This window comes from Ipomoea triloba, chromosome 1 (genome assembly GCF_003576645.1).
Source record: "Ipomoea triloba cultivar NCNSP0323 chromosome 1, ASM357664v1".
Classification (NCBI taxonomy): domain Eukaryota; kingdom Viridiplantae; phylum Streptophyta; class Magnoliopsida; order Solanales; family Convolvulaceae; genus Ipomoea; species Ipomoea triloba.
The window spans coordinates 19,637,130-19,658,360 of NC_044916.1; the positions used below are offsets into that span (position 1 = coordinate 19,637,130).

At 37.0% G+C, this 21,231-nt stretch overlaps 1 protein-coding gene across 1 annotated transcript; it reads left to right on the plus strand.

Moving 5' to 3' along the window:
• The first annotated feature begins 15,355 nt into the window (after window positions 1-15,355).
• Window positions 15,356-20,790, plus strand: LOC115998870 (monodehydroascorbate reductase-like). The gene is made up of 10 exons (XM_031238533.1): window positions 15,356-15,487; window positions 17,476-17,547; window positions 18,060-18,111; window positions 18,305-18,385; window positions 18,584-18,702; window positions 18,792-19,011; window positions 19,150-19,268; window positions 19,358-19,483; window positions 19,659-19,799; window positions 20,190-20,790. Exons 1-10 carry the CDS (start codon window positions 15,437-15,439, stop codon window positions 20,511-20,513), a joined length of 1,305 nt encoding a protein of 434 aa, XP_031094393.1. The 5' UTR covers window positions 15,356-15,436; the 3' UTR covers window positions 20,514-20,790.
• The last annotated feature ends 441 nt before the right edge of the window (window positions 20,791-21,231 follow it).

Here is a 21,231-nt window from a genome sequence, read left to right on the forward strand (position 1 = left end):
TGTGGGCTTAAGGGTTCCTAGATTCAACTGTCGATATAATGCGAAGGGCATTAGATTGATGCTAGCACCTAGGTCTGCCAGGGCTATATTAAAAGTTGTTCCTCCTATATTGCAAGGTATAGTAAAGCTTCCAGGATCTTTTAATTTTCTACGCACATTCTTATGCAATATAGCAGAACATTCCTCTCCTAGAACAACAGTAGCAGTTTCAGCTAATTTCTTTTTATTTGATAGAAGATCTTTAAGGAATTTGGCATACCTTGGCATTTCTCCTAGTGCATCGATGAATGGCATATCGACGTCTAATTGGCGTAGCATTTGTAAGAAGTTGTCGTATTTGGCATTATCGATATCAGTGCGAAATCTCTGAGGAAATGGAAGTTTGGTTTTCGGCACCGGCGGTGGTTCTTGCATGATTTTTTTTCCTTTCCGAGAAGATTGCGGTTGTGTTTCTTCCTTCCTGAGTTCTTCTTCAATTGTTTGCTCAGCTTGTGTTGAATTGGTGGTTTCTTCATTGTCCACTTTTGACTCTTCTGTTGGGGTAGATTGCGGAGGAGGCGGGACAGTGTCTGGAAGTGCTCTTCCGCTTCTCAATGTTACAGCATGTACAGTTGTTTCTCCTTGAGATTGGATCATTTCCATAATTTTTGCGAGAGTGTTTTCAACCGTTTGAACCGGCGAAAGTGTCTCATGGCGTAGTTCTTGGATTTCTCCGAGCATCTCTTTGGTAATGGTCTCTTTAAGTCTGGCATTCTCCTCCCTCGTTTCTCGGATGAGGTCATTTAGGCGTTGCTCGAGGGTGATTTGACGGCTTCCAGGTGAAAGAGGCTGCTTTGGATGAGTAAAGGAATAGGCATATGCACAGGATCCGTCCACGTCCTCACCACGCGTGTGAGTCGGCGTGGAATTATTCCAGTGAGCTCCCACGCCGGTGCACACGCGTGTGGATCTCGTGGCAGGATCACAGCTCGCGAAATTTTCAGAAGTTTGATGTTTTGGCTCGGGGAAGTGCATTTGAGGGTAATGAGGAGGTATTTCGTAAATAGGATATCTCTGGGGTTGAAAATGTTGCGTTACGTATGCTTGTTCATGATGATAAGTTGATGGAAGGGGTGGCGAATAATGGAAAGAAGGTGGGTAAGGGAGATGATAGTTATGATAATAGTGAGGTTGTGAGTATGAAGGTTGTGGTTGCGAAGGGTAGTAGGGATTTCTTCCGTATGGTATGTGACCATGATAAGCTTGCTCATTAGGTGGAGGTGGATCCATGATTTTAGCAAAGACTTCCTGCAATCCAATTTTTCAGGCAAAGAATCGGAGCACAAGAGGTAGCTCCTTTCACAGATTAGCTAAAACAATGTGTGGTTGGGTGCGAAAGTGTAATTAGCGACAATGATAAGATAAAGGAAAAGAAAGTAAACAAGTTATCCAAATAACTCAAGATAGTAAAACTTCAAATTCACCGTTTACCATCCCCGGCAACGGCGCCATTTTGACGTGGTGTTAGTATGGGGTGAGGGTGAGTGAAAGTGGATATGATATGGAAGTGCTAAAACGAAGAGTCATAAACTTCCCGAGTGTCGTATCTCTCGTTGATGACAAATTGGAGAATATACAGCTTTGCTACCTTGGTTGGTTTGGAATAACATTAAGATGGGTCATGTGGATTTTGATAAAAAGGATTTGTTAAAAGGATAACGGATAGTGAAATAAAGAGATAAACAAAGGGAAATAAAGGCGGATGGGGAGATTGGTTAGAGGTGTAAAGTAGAGTATTGATTTCTATTGAGTCATGATTGAAGGAGCTCGAAACATAGTCTTGAGTGGCGTCACACTCAAGCTCCCAATCCTCAGTCGGTTGGGGAATTTTATCAAACACCTTGTCTACAAGTTCCCTCCGGATCTCATCTTCTCAGATTGAGAGCGGGAGATGTGAGTAGTGGGCTACATCTCTTTGCGATATCTCGCCAAAGAGATGATCCTATATTCTTGGAGAGATCGGGGCCCTCGATCCAACAAGATCATACAAAAACATACACACAGATTCAACATTCCCCAAAGAAATCAAACTCATTATCAATTTAGATCATGAACACCAATCATCCAATCAATCTAGCCCCTATCCTAGGGATTAGCCTCTCATAGGCTTCAATAACATCAAAGCATCAAAATAGAAAAACATATCTACAAGAGCAATATATAAAGCAAACAACTTTAAGGAAAAAGGAAAAGTAAGAGGAAGCCAAAGAGAAAACAAATCTTTAATGAAAGAAGTTACCCAAAAGATCTTCAAGGCTATGGAGATCTAGTTCTCTTCTCCAAGGAGCTTCTCCTCTCTTCCTAATCCTATCTAAACCTAACCTAAAAATGTAAAATAGAAAATGTGACAAAAGACTCCCTAAACCTAGTTGAAATGCCCCTTAAATACTAAAACATCGCGCAGGTTTTCTGGTGCTGCGCCACGTCTGCCACACGCGTGTGGACTGGCGTGAGAGCTCTCTGGAATGATTCCACGCCAGCTCACACGCGTGTGAGGCTCGTGGGCGTGGGTTCTTCATTTCGTTTCCTTTTGTTGTTTCCGGTTTGGTCTTTGTATGCTCCCATGTGGATTGATTCGGCCTTCATTCCTGTGGCATTCTTCAAAACACTCCACACAAGACTCATTTGCAATTTATTAGTAAAATAGCATGAAAACACGTAATTGCACTCTTTAAGACTTATTTTTAACAAGAAAACAACTTAATAAGTTATAGAAAAATAGGTACTTTTGGCGTCTATCAATGCTCATTTCAAAACTCTAAATGAGTCCATCACCAAGATCAAAAAGGACATCAGAAAGCAGAAGAAGAAGTCCTCTACGTCCAAAACTGATGAAAGGCTTACGGCTCTTAAACAAAAGATAGACAATGCTTTTTCAGAGAATCTTATTTCTCTTGGATCCCTGAAGGACTCGGTAACTGAAATCACAACCATACAGCGTGATTTAGTTACGAAGCATGCCTTCATCAAAGAACGTCTTGATCTATCTTGCACCAAACTTGAGTACGTCACAGGAAATCAGAACACCATGGGATCTTACATCTCAGAGTTTGAATGGACTCTCAAACAGCTGCAAGTATGCATCAATCGTTTGAGCAACAAAGTCGATACTCTTATTGAAGTTAATGATGCCAACAAGGGGGAAGAGATGAAAGGAACTAAGGGAACTCCTCCGAGTACTTGCAAAGGAAAGGAAATTGTCCGAAGAGATGACGATCAGGACAATGATGACGTCTCACGTGAAAGAAAGGCCATTCTAAATCTCAAAGATACTCCATCTCCTTCACCATCACCAAAGAGAACACAAGATAAACCTTCCGGTGGTGGACCGAACTCTAAAAGGCAGAAGAAACAAACGACCCGAACAGTTGAAGGAGAACCAATTGAATATGTTCCGTACAAAGAAGGATCCGAAAAGTATTATCAGGAATGCAACATTCCACCATTCTGGAACAAGAAGAAACCTATAGACAGGATGCTCTACCTGAGAGATCAAAATGAGAGAATTTTCGAGCAAAAGAAAAAGGACGAAGAGATCTTCAGGATTCAACAAGAGGAACATAAAAGATTTGAAAAAGTTGTGAACGAGCTCGAAGACGCAAACAAAATCAAAAAATCTGCTGATGATCGAGCCAAAATGAATGGTATTGCCCAAATCTTGACCGCCATGCAACAGAGTTTTTCCGATGGAATGAATTCTCCCGAGCTAATAAAGTGGTGGAATTGGGGAGTCATAAGAGGAGAAAATCTTGGTGAAGTCGTCCAGAACTATCTAATGCTGAAGCTGCACAACAAATATGCATACAAAATTGAAGGACTCGACACTGTGAAAGCAAGGAAAGAGATCAATGACATGATCCAACTCAAGGAGTATGAAAACTAGGAAAATCAGAAGAAAAAGAAGATTGGTGAAAGCTCTAAATAGGAGAACTTCATTCTCTGTTTATTTCTTATGCTTTTAGTTGTAATGTTTTTATCTTATGGATAAATAAAAGACATATTTTTGGGGTTTAGCGTGTGTGCGTTATCTAGCTTTGTTTCACTCCTCAGAAACATTATGTAAGACTTCAACTATTCAGGCACACTTAATGAAAATCCGTTTATGGATAAAGAAAGCCGAATAGAATGAATCTATGGTGTTGGCATCATCAAAAAGGGGGAAATTGTTAGGAACCCCGAGCTGTTGATTTTGATGATACCAACCACCCGAGGAGACCCCCCCCCCCCAACTTTTCTTTTGTCTTTTAGAATAGGCTTTTGTTTTTATATCATAGTCTTATAGGTTGACCGAATCCTTAGTAACGAACCATCATTGAAATATCTCTCATGGAAAGGATTCAAGTCATTTTATATGTTAATTAGATATTTATTACTTAATCATTTTTATTCTACAAATTTTAATTACATATTATATTTACGATGAGCATAACCAAGACAACATTTTCTATAATTTTCTAGGAAAAAATATATGACCTAACCTTGCTACCCAAAATTTGATAGCCCAAAATGACATCATTTTAGGGCGGTTTGGGGATTTTGTTTTTATTAATAGGAGTTAATTTCATTTTTGGTCCTAGATTTTTATGTGTCAATCCACTTTTAGTCATTTTTATTAAAAGCAACCCCTTTTGGTCCTATTATTATTGTGGCATGACCATTTTTGGTCCTCCATTAACAAAATCATTTAACTTCCGTAAAATACAAGCACATTTAAGTCTTCAATTATGAATTTATTTTAAAAAAAAATAAAAATAAAAGTATATCGGATCAACCCACTTTGTATAAAAAAGATCAAAATGTCCTTATATTTTACGATATTTCAACGATTTTGTTAACGGAGGACAAAAAAGGTCATGCCACAATAATACTAAGACCAAAAAGGGATATTTTGAAAAAAAAGAATGAGAGTGGCTATCGATCAATACAATTCAGTTCAACAGATTACAGAGTCCTATACAGAGATAAGCTAGAAACTCTCCTAAACAATTGGAGTTCAGTATTGACTAACTACAGGCTATTAAACACAAATAACATAATATAAAATAACTAACTATAACATATTATGTAACATTATTAACACGCCCCCTCAAGCGCAAGGTTGATAGGCAGCAACATTGAGCTTGGAGCGAAGAGCTTGAAAGCGGCGTGCTGGTAGAGGTTTAGTGAAGATGTCGGCAAGCTGATCTTGAGTAGAGACGAAGCTGACGACCAGATCTCCTGATGCCACTTTATCACGGACGAAATGATAATCGATCTCAACATGTTTTGTTCTGGCATGAAAAACCGGATTAGCGGCCAGATATGTGGCACCTAGATTATCACACCAGAGCGTTGCAGGATGACCAGAGTGTAACCGGAGTTCCTTAAGTAAAGAAACGAGCCAAGTGACCTCAGCAGAGACATCAGCGAGCCCTTTGTACTCAGCCTCGGTGGACGAGCGAGCCACTGTGCGCTGCTTGCGGGATACCCATGAAACAAGATTGTCACCAACGAACACAGCATAGCCACTGGTCGATTTTCTGTCAACCGGGCACCCAGCCCAATCAGAATCAGAGTACGCATGTATAGCAGTACTGGAGGAAGACAGAATCCGTAAGCCAAGATCGAGTGTACCCTTGACATAGCGACAAACCCGCTTGAGTAGACCCCAGTGTTCGTCCGTCGGAGAGTGCATAAACTGACATAACCGATTAACTAAATAGGAAAGATCGGGGCGAGTGATAGTGAGATACTGTAGTGCACCAACTATACGCCGGTAGTGCGTAGGATTCTCATATTGCTCAACACAGGTTGCAGTCGAAGAAGTCACAGTGGCAGGAGTTGCAAGAGGTTTACAGTCAGACATGCTAGCTCGAGCTAAGATATCGAGCATGTAACGTTTCTGAGACAATATAAAGCCAGTGGTGTTTTTCAAGACCTCAATGCCTAAGAAAAATCCCGGCGTCCCCAAATCACGAATCTTGAACGCGGATGACATCTGTCGTAGCAACGAGTCAATTAGTCTAGAGTCGTTCCCTGTTATGATTATATCGTCAACGTAGACTAGCAGAAAAACCCTTGAGTCGCCTGTAGTGTAATGAAAAAGGGAGACATCAGTCTTCGAAGATACAAAGCCAGTGTGGATTAAGAAATCATGAAGCCGCTTGAACCAGGCTCGAGGGGCTTGTTTAAGACCGTAGAGAGACCGCTGTAAATGACAGACATGACCTGGATGTAATGGATCTTCATACCCAGGAGGTTGTTTCATATAGACTGTTTCAGGTAGATGGCCATTTAAAAAGGCGTTGTGGACGTCCAACTGCCGAAGACTCCAAGACCTAGAAACAGCAAGTGATAATAGCAAGCGGACTGTAGTCGGTTTGACCACGGGGCTATAAGTATCGAAGTAGTCCTCACCGGCAACCTGATTAAAGCCTTTGGCGACAAGGCGAGCTTTGTATCTGTCAATGGTTCCATCAGCTTTGTATTTGGTGCGAAAAACCCACTTACAGCCAATAATATTCATGCGAGGTGTCGGTGGAACGAGTTTCCAGGTGTTGTTATGTAATAGTGCATTGAACTCCTGATCCATAGCATCCCGCCAATGTGGATGACCAATGGCCTGAGAGTAACAGGTTGGATCAGTGGACGTGTGTAGCGCATAGAACTCCTCACCGGTACCCTTCGTTTTGCGACGAGTGCGCATAGCATGGCCACCATCACGTGTGGTGGTGGTATTAGTTAAAGACGTTGATACTTGTACGTCAGATTGAGTCGCAGACGAGGATGGTGGATCATAGGCTGGATCTGTGGGCGATGTGTTTGACTCTAACGAGATATGAGTCGGAGTAGTAGAAGCTGGAGTGAGTACCGATCTTGAGGCCCACGGTATGTCTTGGGGAGTCGTACCGGTCTGAGTAGGCGCCTGTATAGAAAATGGAAAAACATTTTCAGCAAACCGCACATGGCGACAGATAAAGATTTTCCCGGTGTTTGGGTCAAGACAACGGTATCCCCTATAGTCAAGTGGGTAACTGAGGAAAACACAAGGGGTGGATCGGAACTCGATTTTATGTTGATTATAAGGGCGGAGATAGGGGTAGCACCGACACCCGAAAACACGAAAGAAGGTATAAGGAGGTGACGCTGTAGAAACCTTTGAGTAGGGACTCACAAAATTAAGAGCAGCAGATGGGAGACAGTTGATTAAATGAGTGGCGGTTTCAAAGGCAAAATCCCAATATTTTGTTGGTGTGGAACTCTCGGCTAAAAGCGCGAGACCAGTTTCAACTATATGACGATTACGCCGTTCTACCCTCCCATTTTGTTCATGCGTATAGGCACAGGATTGCCTGTGTGTAATCCCGAGAGATTGAAAAATAGAGTGTAGGCGGCGATATTCACCGCCTAAGTCGGACTGAATGGCTTTAATAGAACGGGAAAACCGCCGTTCTACCATCGCCCGAAATAAATTGAAAATTTTATATATGTCGGTTTTTACCCGTAGGGGATAAAACCAAGTGAATCGTGAATAATCATCCACAAAGAGTACAAAATAGCGATGTCCAGAATCAGAAATTACAGGGGAAGGACCCCAAACATCTGTGAAAATTAAGTCTAAAACATTTGCGCTACTACCGGGTACTCTATCTAAGGGAAAACGGGATGATTTCCCGAGATGACACGAACTACAATCTGTAACAAACTTTAGCTTGTTCGAAGTTACAGGACACTTTTTAAGAACACGACTTAGAACTTGACTGTTTGGATGACCAAGACGCCGGTGCCAGACATCGGGTGAAGCACGGGCAGACAGAAAGACTTTATGATCTTGTGGAAGCAAAAATTTGTAGAGCCCGGCTACTGTGGATCCCTTAAGTAGAGTTTCCCGAGTTGTGCAATCCTTCACAAAAAACGAATTTCTATGAAACTCAAAGAAAACGTTATTTTCGTTAGTGAACCTATGGACTGACAATAAAGGAATAGATAATTTTGGTACGTGCAAAACATTAGACATTTTTAAATGATGTATAGGGGATTTAATAACCGTTCGACCGACACCTAGAATATCCAAACCTGCGCCGTTGCCCACTTTCAGAACGTCGTTTCTAGTGTACTGATCGGAATGATCCAACATCGACGCATCCGGGGTAGCGTGCGATGAAGCTCCGGTATCGGGATACCACGCTTCTGCCGTATGCGCCGCAACGGAGTCACCTGGATACACCGCATTCGCAGTCGCCGATGGCCGATCATCATATCGTCGGTAACAATTCACCGCACTGTGGCCATTGGCGCGGCATATCTGACAGCGAGGAACGCCATTGCGGCGGCCACGCCCGTTGCCACGACCACCGCCGCGGCCATTGCGTCCTCCTCGACCAGAAGAGGACTGACGTCCCCCATGCCCGCGATCGTTACCGCGACTCGGACCTGCATAAAAAACCGATGGAGCAGCCGACGACGGTGCAGAGTCAGCGACGGCGAAATCATCGGACTGGATAAATTCCTGCGCCCGGAGATGATCCGCCAATTGAGGTAGCGTGACCGGCGTGCCTGGGGTGGTGAGCGAACTAGCTATCGCCCTATACTCTGGCCGGAGACCTTTAAGCACGTAAAGGATTTGCGAATCGGCCGAGAGCGGATGCCCAGCAAGCGATAACGCCTCGACGAGCACTTGTGCGTGGCCTAGATACTCTGCCGGCGAGAGATTACCTTGCCTCAAGGCCTGAAACTGCCCCAACAAACTAAGGCAGCGAGAACGGGAGGTGGAAGCGAAGGCAGAGGTGATGGATTCCCAAATGGCCTGCGACGTCTCCTTGCCGACGGCAAGGTACATGACTTCGGTGGTGAGTGATGACACGATCAGCGAGAGGATGGCCTGATCTTGCTGAATCCACGGAAGATAAGCCGGGTTCGGGATGAACGTCGGCGGTGTCGCGGGGCTGGCCGAGTCGACGGCGATGGTTTCCGGCGGGCACGGTAATGTGCCGTCGACGTAACCTACTAGGTTTTGGCTGCGGAGGAAGGGCATGACTTGAGTGCGCCAGTACAGGTAATTACGGGAATCTAATTTGATCGAAAGAAAGTGGTGGCTGGCATTTAAGACCGTCGCCGGCGGTGAGGGAGCGGCGACGGCAGGCGTAATGGCGCCGGAGGTTTGGTTGCTCATGTTTGTTACGTAATCGGAAAAATGAGCGGGAAGAGCGGAGTTACGAACCTGTCGTCTGATACCAAATGAGAGTGGCTATCGATCAATACAATTCAGTTCAACAGATTACAGAGTCCTATACAGAGATAAGCTAGAAACTCTCCTAAACAATTGGAGTTCAGTATTGACTAACTACAGGCTATTAAACACAAATAACATAATATAAAATAACTAACTATAACATATTATGTAACATTATTAACAAAAAGGACTAAAAGTGGATTACCACCTATAAATCTAGGACCAAAAATGGAATTAACTCTTATTAATAGTATAGATTAGTAATTTTAATCTAGAATTATATTACGACTAGGAAAGTTAAAAAAGAATATATTGTATTAGAAATTCTATTACAACTGTTAGGAACCCCGAGCTGTTGATTTTGATGATACCAACCACCCGAGGAGACCCCCCAACTTTTCTTTTGTCTTTTAGAATAGGCTTTTGTTTTTACATCATAGTCTTATAAGTTGACCGAATCCTTAGTAACGAACCATCATTGAAATATCGCTCATGGAAAGGATTCAAGTCACAAACACCGAAGCCTTGAAGAATCAAATCGAAGAGTTGAAGATTTGAAGAACCGAAGGGTTGAAGGCTTGAAGAACCGAAGACTAGCATTACAGGCCGAAGGATGGAAGGGCCAAGCTTTTATAACTGAGCAATCAAACTGTGATTGTCTCGAGGAGATTTAGAGGAATGATAAAGTCAATCATTTCCTCGCACAACCAAGGCAAAGACATTCTCTGATAAGTTGTCTTATCTACTGCCTTGAAAATGGGTATATCTGAATGTCAAATGGGGTCCTATGCAACGATCCCAAGGAGCATTTAATGATTGTCACCTTTTTGTGAGACAAAAGACAAATTGTCCTTGCACAAAAGTGGACAAACGGCTAGAAAGTACTGACATTCTGAAAAAGGTGAAAACCTTACCCATTTGATATATATATTACACACTGGACAATAGGTTTAAATTTCACATTCCCTCCAACGGATCTGAAATTTCACCTATAAATACCCTTGTCCCATCTCACTTTGACAAGGTTGAAAAAGCGAAATTTTGTCTAGCAAGTAAACAGCTCTCAGTGTGGTATTCATAAGCATACAAGTGATATTAAGCAAAATGAAGTTCTTGTGTGATTAAGAAGCTTATCAAGGAAACTAATCACAAGGATTTCAAGTTGGAGAATCATCACAACCTTTCAACCATCTCTACAAGCGAAGTAGAAAGAGGCGGAGTAAACTTGGAAGAAGTTGAAAAACCTACAACAACAAGGCTGCCGGGCTAAGTGATCAAAGGAGCTTGTTGTAACGGAGTTTGTACTATTACGGGGAATATAGTGCAAACCTTTACGAGTTGTGAAAAAGAGTGGAGTAGGCTTAGTTAACAGCCGAACCACTATAAAAATCTCTCTCTCTCTCTCTCTCTCTCTCTCTCTCTCTTTTATTTATTTTACGTATTGCATTGCATATTCCACTCAAACGTAATATCTTTTATAAGAAAATCCTAAGTGCAAAGTGAAGCTAAAATTTGATATAATCTTTCCGCTGCGATATAACTCTCTTGAAAAAGTTTTCAAAAACCCCTTGTGAGTCTATTCAACCCCCCCCCCCCCTTCTGGACTCACACCGTTACCACCGGGACCAACAACAACATTTTAATTTACGATTGTTGTACGAATATGAATTGTATTACCATATTTTAGAATATTACGTAAAACTTAATATCATAGGAGTGTTTTGGGCGGGAAGTTAAAATGGAGGATTTTATTTTTTATTAATAGGATTGTTCTAGTAAAAGTTAAATATTAAATGTGAAAATTGAGTTAATACCCAATTTAATTCTCGACTATAGTGTTTTTTTCTCGATTTAGTCCTAGATGAATTTTTGTACTTAATTAGGTCATCGACTTCGATAGTTTTATTCAATTGAGTCATCGATTGTTAGAAGAGTTAATTCCAAAAATAGTCCTTCAACTATTGACTTTTACCAATTTTTGTCCTTGACTTTTAATTTTACCAAAGTTGGTCCTTAACTATTAGTTTTGTACCAATTTTAGTCCTTATGTTAAATCAATGTTAAATAGGTGTTAAAATTAAGGGCAAAAATGTAAAACTAAATATTTTAACCTTTCTTCACTTTGTTTCTCCTCCTCCATCGCAAGATTATGTAGGGAACAATGTGAGTCAATATATTTATTTTTTACATTTTATGTTAAATTGTTTCATGTAATCAATTTTTTTCTGTATTTTATTTTTGATTTTTTTTAGTTTACTGCAATGTAATATATACTCCGTAATATTTTTTTATTTTTTTGTAAATTCTCTAACGGGATGTGGAGTGGTATTGTATATTTTATTATTGTATTAGGTGTTTATTATTATTATTATTATTATTATTATTATTATTTGATAGCAAAAATGGTAGAAAAGGGCACCACTAGGGGGGAAAGAAAGTGAAGAAGAAATGTTAAAATATTTGATTTTACATTTTTGCCCTCAATTTTAACACCTATTTAACATAGATTTAACAAAATGACCAAAATTGATACAAAATCAATAGTTTAGGGACCAACTTTGGTAAAATTAAAAGTCGAGGACAGAAATTGGTAAAAGTCAATAGCCGAAAGACTATTTCTGGAATTAACTCTTGTTAAAATTAAGGACTAAATTGAGAAGAATAACTATAGTCGATAACTAAATTAGGTAAAACGACTATAGTCAAAGACTAACTTGGATAATATTATTATAATCGATGACTAAATTGGATATTAATAGAAGTGAAATTACCAAGCTATCTTAACATATAATTCAATTGAGTAGAATCATCAAAATTAAAAATCTAATTAAAGATACAAAATCATTTAAGATTAAATTAAAAAATTATTATAATTAAGGACTAAATTGGATATTAATTTTTGTCAATATTATAATTGTGACTTCACGCGGTCAAACGGATGAATGCTAGGAAAACGCAGGCGCTGACGTCTAGATGCCGTTGATGTTTTACTCAGTATTTAATTTGCTACGACAAGAAACAGGCTTGGTACCTTGCTTGACCTGCGATTCCGTTCACACTGCTTTACTCAGTATTTGCTGCGACATGTAACAAGGTTGGTACCTCATTGCCTGACCTGCGATCCCGTTCACACTTCACACCGCTTAACTTTTTTTATTTATTTATTTTTATCAATATTGTCATCACCCCTGACGACATATGGCTCGACACCGTCAACTGTCAACTCTGATACATCTTTTTAATTGCCATTTGCCACCCTATATAAGGCAGTTTCTTTTACCATAACAAATCAAGAATTGACCCTTTTGATTAAGTCAACTAAATATAATTAAAATATTTACGCCCAAACATCATTATACTTTTTTTTTTTGAAAGGAACATCATATTACTAAGATCTAAAGTAACCAACTGAGTGATGATTATAACGTAATAATACGAGTTAATACCATCTAAGGTCCTTTGAGTATAATAATTTTGTCACGTTTAATTCTAAATTTTTAAATTAACCACCAATCAAGGAGGATCATGAGTGGCTAAAATTTGAAAGTTAAGGATCATAGGTAGTAAATTTAGACCACGAATGGTAACAATTTGAAACTCGAAAAATTATGGGTGGTCAATTTGAAATCTTAGGACTAAAAGTGACAAAATCACAATACTCGGAGGACCTCATATGACTGTAATTCTAATAATACTGTCACTTTATTTGTTCCATTTTATGTGTATGATTCAGTTAACAAAGGTTTAACTAAAGTTATTTACGATTCAATTTTTTTTTATAATATTAAGTTTAGTATTATTACATAAAGTTTATATATTTAGAAACTATATTAAAAGTAACATTAAAAAGTTAAAATTTAAAAATAATAAGAAAATATTAAAAAATATGTGAAAGTAGTTAATTTAACAAATTAATAGTAAACATCACAAATAAAATGAAATAGATGGAATATATATTTAAAATTTTGAAAGCTTTTACGAATAATATTATATATTTTATGAAATTGTTCTTCTTTAAGTTGTTAGCATTATTTCAGATGATTCTTAAAAGGTAATAGACAATTACAAAGTATTTATGTATTTCATCTCAAATATTTATAGGGAAATACTTAAAAGATTAAACCAATAATATTTTAAAAGTCTTTTTTTTTTGGAATAAATATTTTAAAAGTCTTATAAAGTATTATTTTTGAGTACTATTGACTCTGTTCATTCACTGAGACTTAAACCTATAACTTCCTATTTGAGAAAATCACTTCGTGTCACTAAACCACAAGATCATTAGCAAAATCTATAAAGTATAAAAATGTCTACATGCATATTAACATTTTATAATACTTGGAAAAAGTTTTCAAAAATTATATTTGAAATTAATTAATGGTTTAATTATTCTCACAGTTATAATGATTTTATTATTATCAGAATTTGGTAAATAAAATGGTGTTAACAGTTAAACTTTACTAATTTTTTTACGAATTAATTAATAATATTAGTTTGTGCGGAAAAGTTGAAGGAGAGGATTTTAGTTTAGATGACATAATATTATAAGTGAATGGCATAGGTATGTTGAATAGAAAAAATATACGTGAATTTACGAATATTGTTGATGAACTACTAATTTTTTTAATTTTTTTTTTATTTTTAGGATGTGATAGAGTGATATATAGACTGCAAAATTAGAATATTCAACAGATTTGGACAGAACCACATTTAGAATATTCAACAAACAAAACTTTAGATGTTTTAAAATCTCCTAGAGGATGTTATCCACTCTTCGTCATCGTCAAACGGCCAAACACTTGAGTCCCTCTAGGGAAATTTCGGCAACAATGACCAATGACTAAAGCTCCTCCTTCTCATCTTGGTCGTCATTTCTCTTTCGTGTATTAAAATTCAATTCCATAGATATTATATTCCCATAGCTATTTCAAAGTTGCTTGTATTAACATTTTTTTTACCAATTATAATTAATTTACAGTAAATTCCATAGTATGTTCTTACCAAATATAATTAATAGATATTACAATTATTACACGTAGAAAACTGCTATCTAGCTATTTCAATTTCAATAATATCTCATATTATTGATTTAATTGTCTACTAATAGATGATGATTTTATGCATGTTGATATTCGTGTATATATAAATATTACCATGTACAATTATGTATGGTTATCTTACATATGGTATTACAAAATAATTATTATGTATCACTCTGTATAAAATAAAAGTAATATGGTAATATTAACTTGTAACAATTTAATTAACAAACTAATTTAATACAAATTATTCTGTAAGCAAATAAAAGAATAGATATTAATATATCTTAGGAGCTTAATTGCTATGTTATTACCTTATATTAATTAGGTATTACCGTGTAGAAAATTAATAATTGGCTAAACCGGAACTACATTTGTAAATTCTTGATTTAATTTTCAATTCTAATAATATTTGATCTCATATTCTTGATTTAATATTCTACTAATAGACGATGACTTTATGAATGTGATCTTCGTGTAGTTTTTTGGAAGACAATCTTCATTTATATATAAATATTACCCATTTTTATTGCATGTAAATAAGTATTACCCATTTTTATTCCAACAACATAGTGTAAAATATTACATAAAAATTAGTATAATCGAAACAAAATTATTATTGAGACTTGACAAATAATTATTATTCTATCCTAATAAAAATAAATTCTGCCATAGTAATTACCATTACCATATTACTAATAATGATTTATTACCATATTCTAACATTCTATCATAATAATAATGAATTCTATCATAATAATAATTACCATAATTACTAATAACGAATTATAACCAATTATAATTAATATCTTATATTATTGCTTTTATATATATAGTATAGATAGATATAGATTTCTGCTATTAGTAAATAAATCTTTGCATATTATCGATATTACCGTGAATTTCCACTTGGCAATAAAAGAAGGGCTCAGTCAACAGATTGGACGGTAGATGGTAAGCCACGTGTGCAGACTGATTGCAGTTTCTCCTTTCCGGTCAACCAATCACCATCTTCAGAGATCCACTATATAAATACCCGTCCACATTCATCGTATGCATTTCCCATCCTACGTTTCCAACTTTCCTTTTTCCCTCAAGTGTGGAGAAGTTGTTTGTTCTTTTGACTCAGTGAATCGGAGGCTAAGCCATGGCCGAGAAATCTTTCAAGTACGTGATCCTCGGTGGCGGTGTTGCTGCTGTAAGTATCACTCCACTCTCACCGATAGATTGTTTGATTTAAGCTACTGCTTTTTTGTCTTTAGATTTTTTTTTTTTTTTTTGGAAATGTGTGGATGGATTGATTTGTCTCGAAACTATAAATTTATATTAGAGAAATATAGCTCATAAGATCACGCTTGATTCTTTGATAAGCATGTAGTCAATTAGTGTTTTGTAAATAATTGAATATTTGGATGGGATGGTGTGTGTTATGCAAGGTGCATCTGGGGCAGACTGTTAATAAACATTGAAGGGAGATTTAGAGATAGGTAATGTACTTTTGGCACCTAGCATGGCATGATCATTACCTTGCAAAGTGCTAAACGAAGAAAGTGCCCTTTTGTCCTCACCTTGGAGGATTGGACAGCATAGTCCCTACTGTGCAAGGTGTCAATATTTCAAAAGTTAGTTTTGTTTGGAGTTTGAACGTAAAATTCAGATTGATGAAACCCAATCTTCTTGCCCTATTCTCTTTAGGTGTTTGCAGCACTGTGATCTAGAATACTTCTAGACAAACTCTGTAGCCCAAATATCTTTGTGATTAACTTTCAAAAGCAACATATATATGTTGATTGTTTAGTCCTTGTAACCCAGAAGTTCAATTTTCTAACCCTTGTTGCTTGTGTAGAGGGTAGGTTAGAAACTTTAAGGGAAGCTTAAAAATTTGCGTGCCTAAAATATATATTCAACCTTCTACTTATTATATCCTTGGTACCCTTTGTCAAAGTCTCAAATTTTACTCAACACAGTTGTGATCCAGTTCAATTTTGTGGAAGATTTTGAAGTTTATGTGTTTAACTGTGTTCTCAGTTTTTCATTGACTAGAGTCTTGTGTGAATGAGATCAACAAGTATTTTTTTCCCTAGTACAGAGTATTTAACTATTTAAGTAATACTAAAGATGTTATATTCACATTTACTAAAAGCTTGAGTTCACACCATTTTGAACCATATTAACTGAATTTACAACATTTTAATTTTTAGGTACTTAGATTGTTCACAAGGATGTTCCCAAAGTTTGAAATTATTGGTGTCAATTTAGTTATTTTAATATTATATTATAATATACTCCGTAATATATACAAATATAAATATAAATATTCTCAATAATAGAAGTGTTCATTTTGATGAAATTTCAGCAAGTAAAGTATATACAAAGAGTTTTACACTTATGCCACTAGACTACAAAGTCCTTGGCATCATTTAAACTTTTGGTTATATTTTTATCCTCATTACACAAATTTAATATATAATTTACAAATAAAATCACAACAAAGTATATATAAAACACTGTACACAAGCACAAATTTAGGAAAAAAGGGGGATTAGCTTTGAGTTTGAGCTTGTGCTTTCTCAATTTGTGCACTTTTGTAGGCTAATTTTTGTTTTCCCTCTTTGTAAGGGACAGAGAATTGGGGATTTGGAGAAACCAAAAAGAATTGGGAATAAAAAAAGGGTTTTATACTTTTGTGAATTGTAATTTTACACATTTATTTTTCTATTTAGATAATTATATTATTGCATTTATATATTGACTCTTTCTTTTTATTTTATTTTAGTAATATGAATTTTAAATTTTTGCAAATATGTACATAACTAACAACAAATTTTGAGTACAACTTAATTACATCCTTGGTTGTTTTTTCATATGTTTGTGATACTAAAAAAATGGTTTTTGTCCTTTTGATTAGTTGCCTTGGCTTGTAAACCATGACTAGAATTAGACAGATGCTAATTTGGAGTTGGTCATTGGTGTATAAATATATCTATAGTATTATATGCATTGTTTTGATCTTGTCAAAATGTAAAATGAGGCTAGTTGGACAATGAATTCACTACCAAGTCAATGTGTTATCATGCAAGTTTTAGTGCATATTTTCCTTTGAGTTGCGGTAAAATCCCATTCCTCTTATGTTAAGGATCTGTTGATGGCCTCATTGTTAATTGATAAATATTTGCTGTCTTTCAGGGTTATGCTGCTAGGGAGTTTGCCAATCAGGGAGTTCAGCCTGGAGAGCTAGCTCTTATTTCCAAAGAGGCGGTATGCCATTTTATTATTGGTCCCCTTCTTACTACAGTACATGATTTTTAATTCTAAATTACTATCAGACTGTTGTTGGGATTGACTTTTTATAAGAAGGGAAAGAGTTCCTTTTTTTTTTTATTGACACACACACACAATATTATCCTGTCTTGGCCTAAAATAGAATTAAATAGCATTTGATCCTCAATGATACTGTAGATTTTCTTCTAGTTCTGTTAGATAAGAAAACATAGAAAAAAGTTACTAGAAATGTTCTATCAATTGAGAAAAAGAAAATAGCATTTTAACCTCTGCAGTTTTCCTTAACAGTTAGCTTTCTTTTTGTTAGGTTCATGAAATATTGTTAATGGCTGCCCCATCCTCTCTATCTCTGGACTATGTATTTCTTAATTATCATACTTGACTCCTTCCCATTCATTATGTCCAAAAACATTTTCTTAGTTGTTGAAATTAGCCATTGTCATTCTAGAGAACTTTGATGTATAAGAGAATATGTGTTTCCTTTTCAGGTCGCTCCATATGAACGTCCAGCCCTTAGCAAGGCTTACCTCTTTCCTGAAGGTAGTCCTCATTTTGATGAATGATCAATTATAGACCTAGTAATTCACTAAATATATATCTTAGTGTAACCTGGTTTCTCTATATATTCTTCATCTTTTTTGCCTAGTTCAAATATTTCTTTGTGCAGGGGAATAGAGATTCTGTGGTTTCAAATATTCGTTGTTTGTGTCTTACTCATTTTTATCTTCTCCAGGAGCTGCTAGACTCCCAGGCTTTCATGTATGTGTTGGAAGTGGAGGGGAAAAATTGCTTCCTGAGTGGTACACAGAGAAAGGTAGTGTTGATTCCTCCCACCCTAGAGACCAACATTATAATTATAATCTAATTTTTCCTTTTGAAAGTGCAATTATAATCTAATTTCTGTACCCAGGATTTTGCACTTCAACTTTCTCATTGTTCTTTTGGACAGTTAATAACATTGGTTGTACATAAATGAAAAATGTCTCAAGAAAGCTTGTCTTTGTTGTCACAGGTATTTCATTGATCCTGGGTACGGAGATTGTTAAAGTTGATCTTGCTTCCAAGAAACTTGTTAGTGCAGCAGGGGAATCATTCACATATGAAGTACTGGTTATTGCAACTGGTTCAACAGTGAGTATTGCATTAAAGGATTTTGCTACCTTTTCTTATCCACTTTTGTCTTAGCCCATTACATGGACTTTCCATTTTTGTATGTTTAGGTTATAAGATTGTCAGATTTTGGTGTGCAAGGTGCTGATGCTAAAAACATCTTCTACTTGAGAGATATTAATGATGCTGATAAGCTTGTGGAAGCAATAAAGGAAAAGAAAGAAGGGAAGGCTGTTATTGTTGGTGGAGGGTACATTGGTCTTGAGCTTAGTGCTGTGCTCAAAATGAACAATATAGATGTCACTATGGTATACCCAGAACCATGGTGCAGTAAGTAAACAGCTATAGTACTTTTTTTTTTCCTCCGCATGACATTTACTTTCCTGAAATCATGTGTTATCGTTAAAAAGAGTGGAAATCCATGATTCTCAAGTTAATTAGCAATGGTCTCATGTTGGTTTTTTTCAGTGCCTAGGCTTTTCACAGCTGGAATTGCCAATTTCTATGAAGGATATTATCAGAACAAGGGAATAAAAATCCTCAAGGGTACTGTAGCATCTGGATTTGAAACCCATCCTAATGGGGAGGTATGTAGTGAGCACATCTGAATTATTATTTCTTTGACCTGGAAAGTCTTGCTATAAACTTATTAGTGTTCTTTCTTCCCTTTGCTCAGGTGAAGGAAGTTAAACTGAAGGACGGTAGGGTATTGGAAGCAGACATTGTTGTTGTAGGTGTTGGAGGAAGACCTCTTACTGCTTTGTTTAAAGGGCAAGTTGAGGAGGAGAAAGGCGGAATTAAGGTGTGTAAAAATCCTCGTTTATTCCCTTCTTCTCTGTTACGAGGCTTGAAATAAATGTTTATAGAACCAACCATGTACCATTTAAATTTGCAGATTCTTTCTTCCATTGTAGTAAAACTTTTATGTTTTGAATTTGCGGATTAATGGTCTTATGTTTGAGGACTTTTGAGTGCAGACTGATAGTTTCTTCAAGACAAATGTTCCGAATGTATATGCTGTTGGTGATGTTGCAACTTTCCCGCTGAAGTTATACAATGAAATCAGAAGAGTTGAACATGTTGATCATGCTCGCAAATCTGCAGAACAGGCTGTAAAGGTATCCAATATCTCTACTCAGTATTTTTTTACCTAATGATAAATGTCTTAACACACTATCAATCAATTTCCAGTGTTAATGTTTGTGAATATTAGATGAAACCTAAAATATTTTCTATCATTTTCCCTCTGAATGCTGTCAAATTTCTAAGATGGTAAAGCTTTGTGTTTGTAAATCCAACTTATAAATTTTCTCTTAACCTCTGTGGTTGATAGCTACCATATCCTTTAGAAAGAAATATCATCATTTACCTAGAAATTCTCCTTCAAGTGATTCTCAGTTCTGATATCTTTACAACTACAAAAACCGGTTTTAAATTGTAGAACTGGGCCTTGTCTATGCTCTACCTTTAAAGTGAGGCAAAATTCTCATCACTGCTACTCGGTGCAGGCAATATATGCAAGCGAAAAAGGGACCTCCATTGAAGAGTATGACTATCTTCCATACTTCTACTCCCGCGCCTTTGATTTGTCGTGGCAGTTCTATGGTGACAATGTAGGCGAAACAGTGCTGTTTGGGGACAATGACCCAACATCTGCCAACCACAAGTTTGGACAGTACTGGATCCACAATGGGAAGGTTATCGGCGCATTCTTGGAGAGCGGGACACCCGAAGAGAACAAGGCTATTGCTAAAATGGCAAGGGCTCAGCCTCCTGCTCTCAGCTTGGAAGAATTGGCAAAGGACGGCATTAACTTTGCCACTAAGATCTGAAAGTTTTCCAGTACATGAATGAGAGAGCTTTTTGGAGTGTTTTTTTTCCCCCTCTTGGTAATACTACAGCAGTGTTCATTTGCCTGTCTGTTAACAGCTTTGTGTAAATTAGAGATTTCAGGGGTTTGTTGAATTAAAACTCTTCATCTATTTCATGTTGTTGATTTGTGTTCTTGGGTGTTCACGTTTGATAATGTGTTGAAGTCAGGAAGTACTCGAGATTTTCACTTGTGTAACGCGATTTAGTTTTATGCGATTTTTATTTGATTGGACTTTGTTTTTTTTCTTCTTTATGTATACCAAAAAATGAAAAAGCAGGCTTGTGTAGCTGACCTCTTGTGATTGCTTATTAAGTTATTATTTCACGTTTTGCCAAAAAAGGGGTTATTATTTCAAGTTGCTTTGTTGATTTCTATTGCCACACAAATGGGACAAGGAAGTGAACACAGAGTGACATTAACTTTATGATCTTTACAATTATAACATCATTTGTCGAAGACTTGAGCAAAAATTCCCCCATGTTGAGGGAGAGTGCTTGTGTTGATTATTTGGCAAACCTTGGGCATAATGGTAATTAGGGGATGGCATTTTTGAAGGAAACCACCCGATCTCCATTTGTGATCTTCTTCAAGCGTTGCAGGTGTTGCTGTGCAAAGAGTGAGATAGAGGTTTGAGAGGCATTCTCTTATTATGACGTACCCAAAAAAATATCATTTGT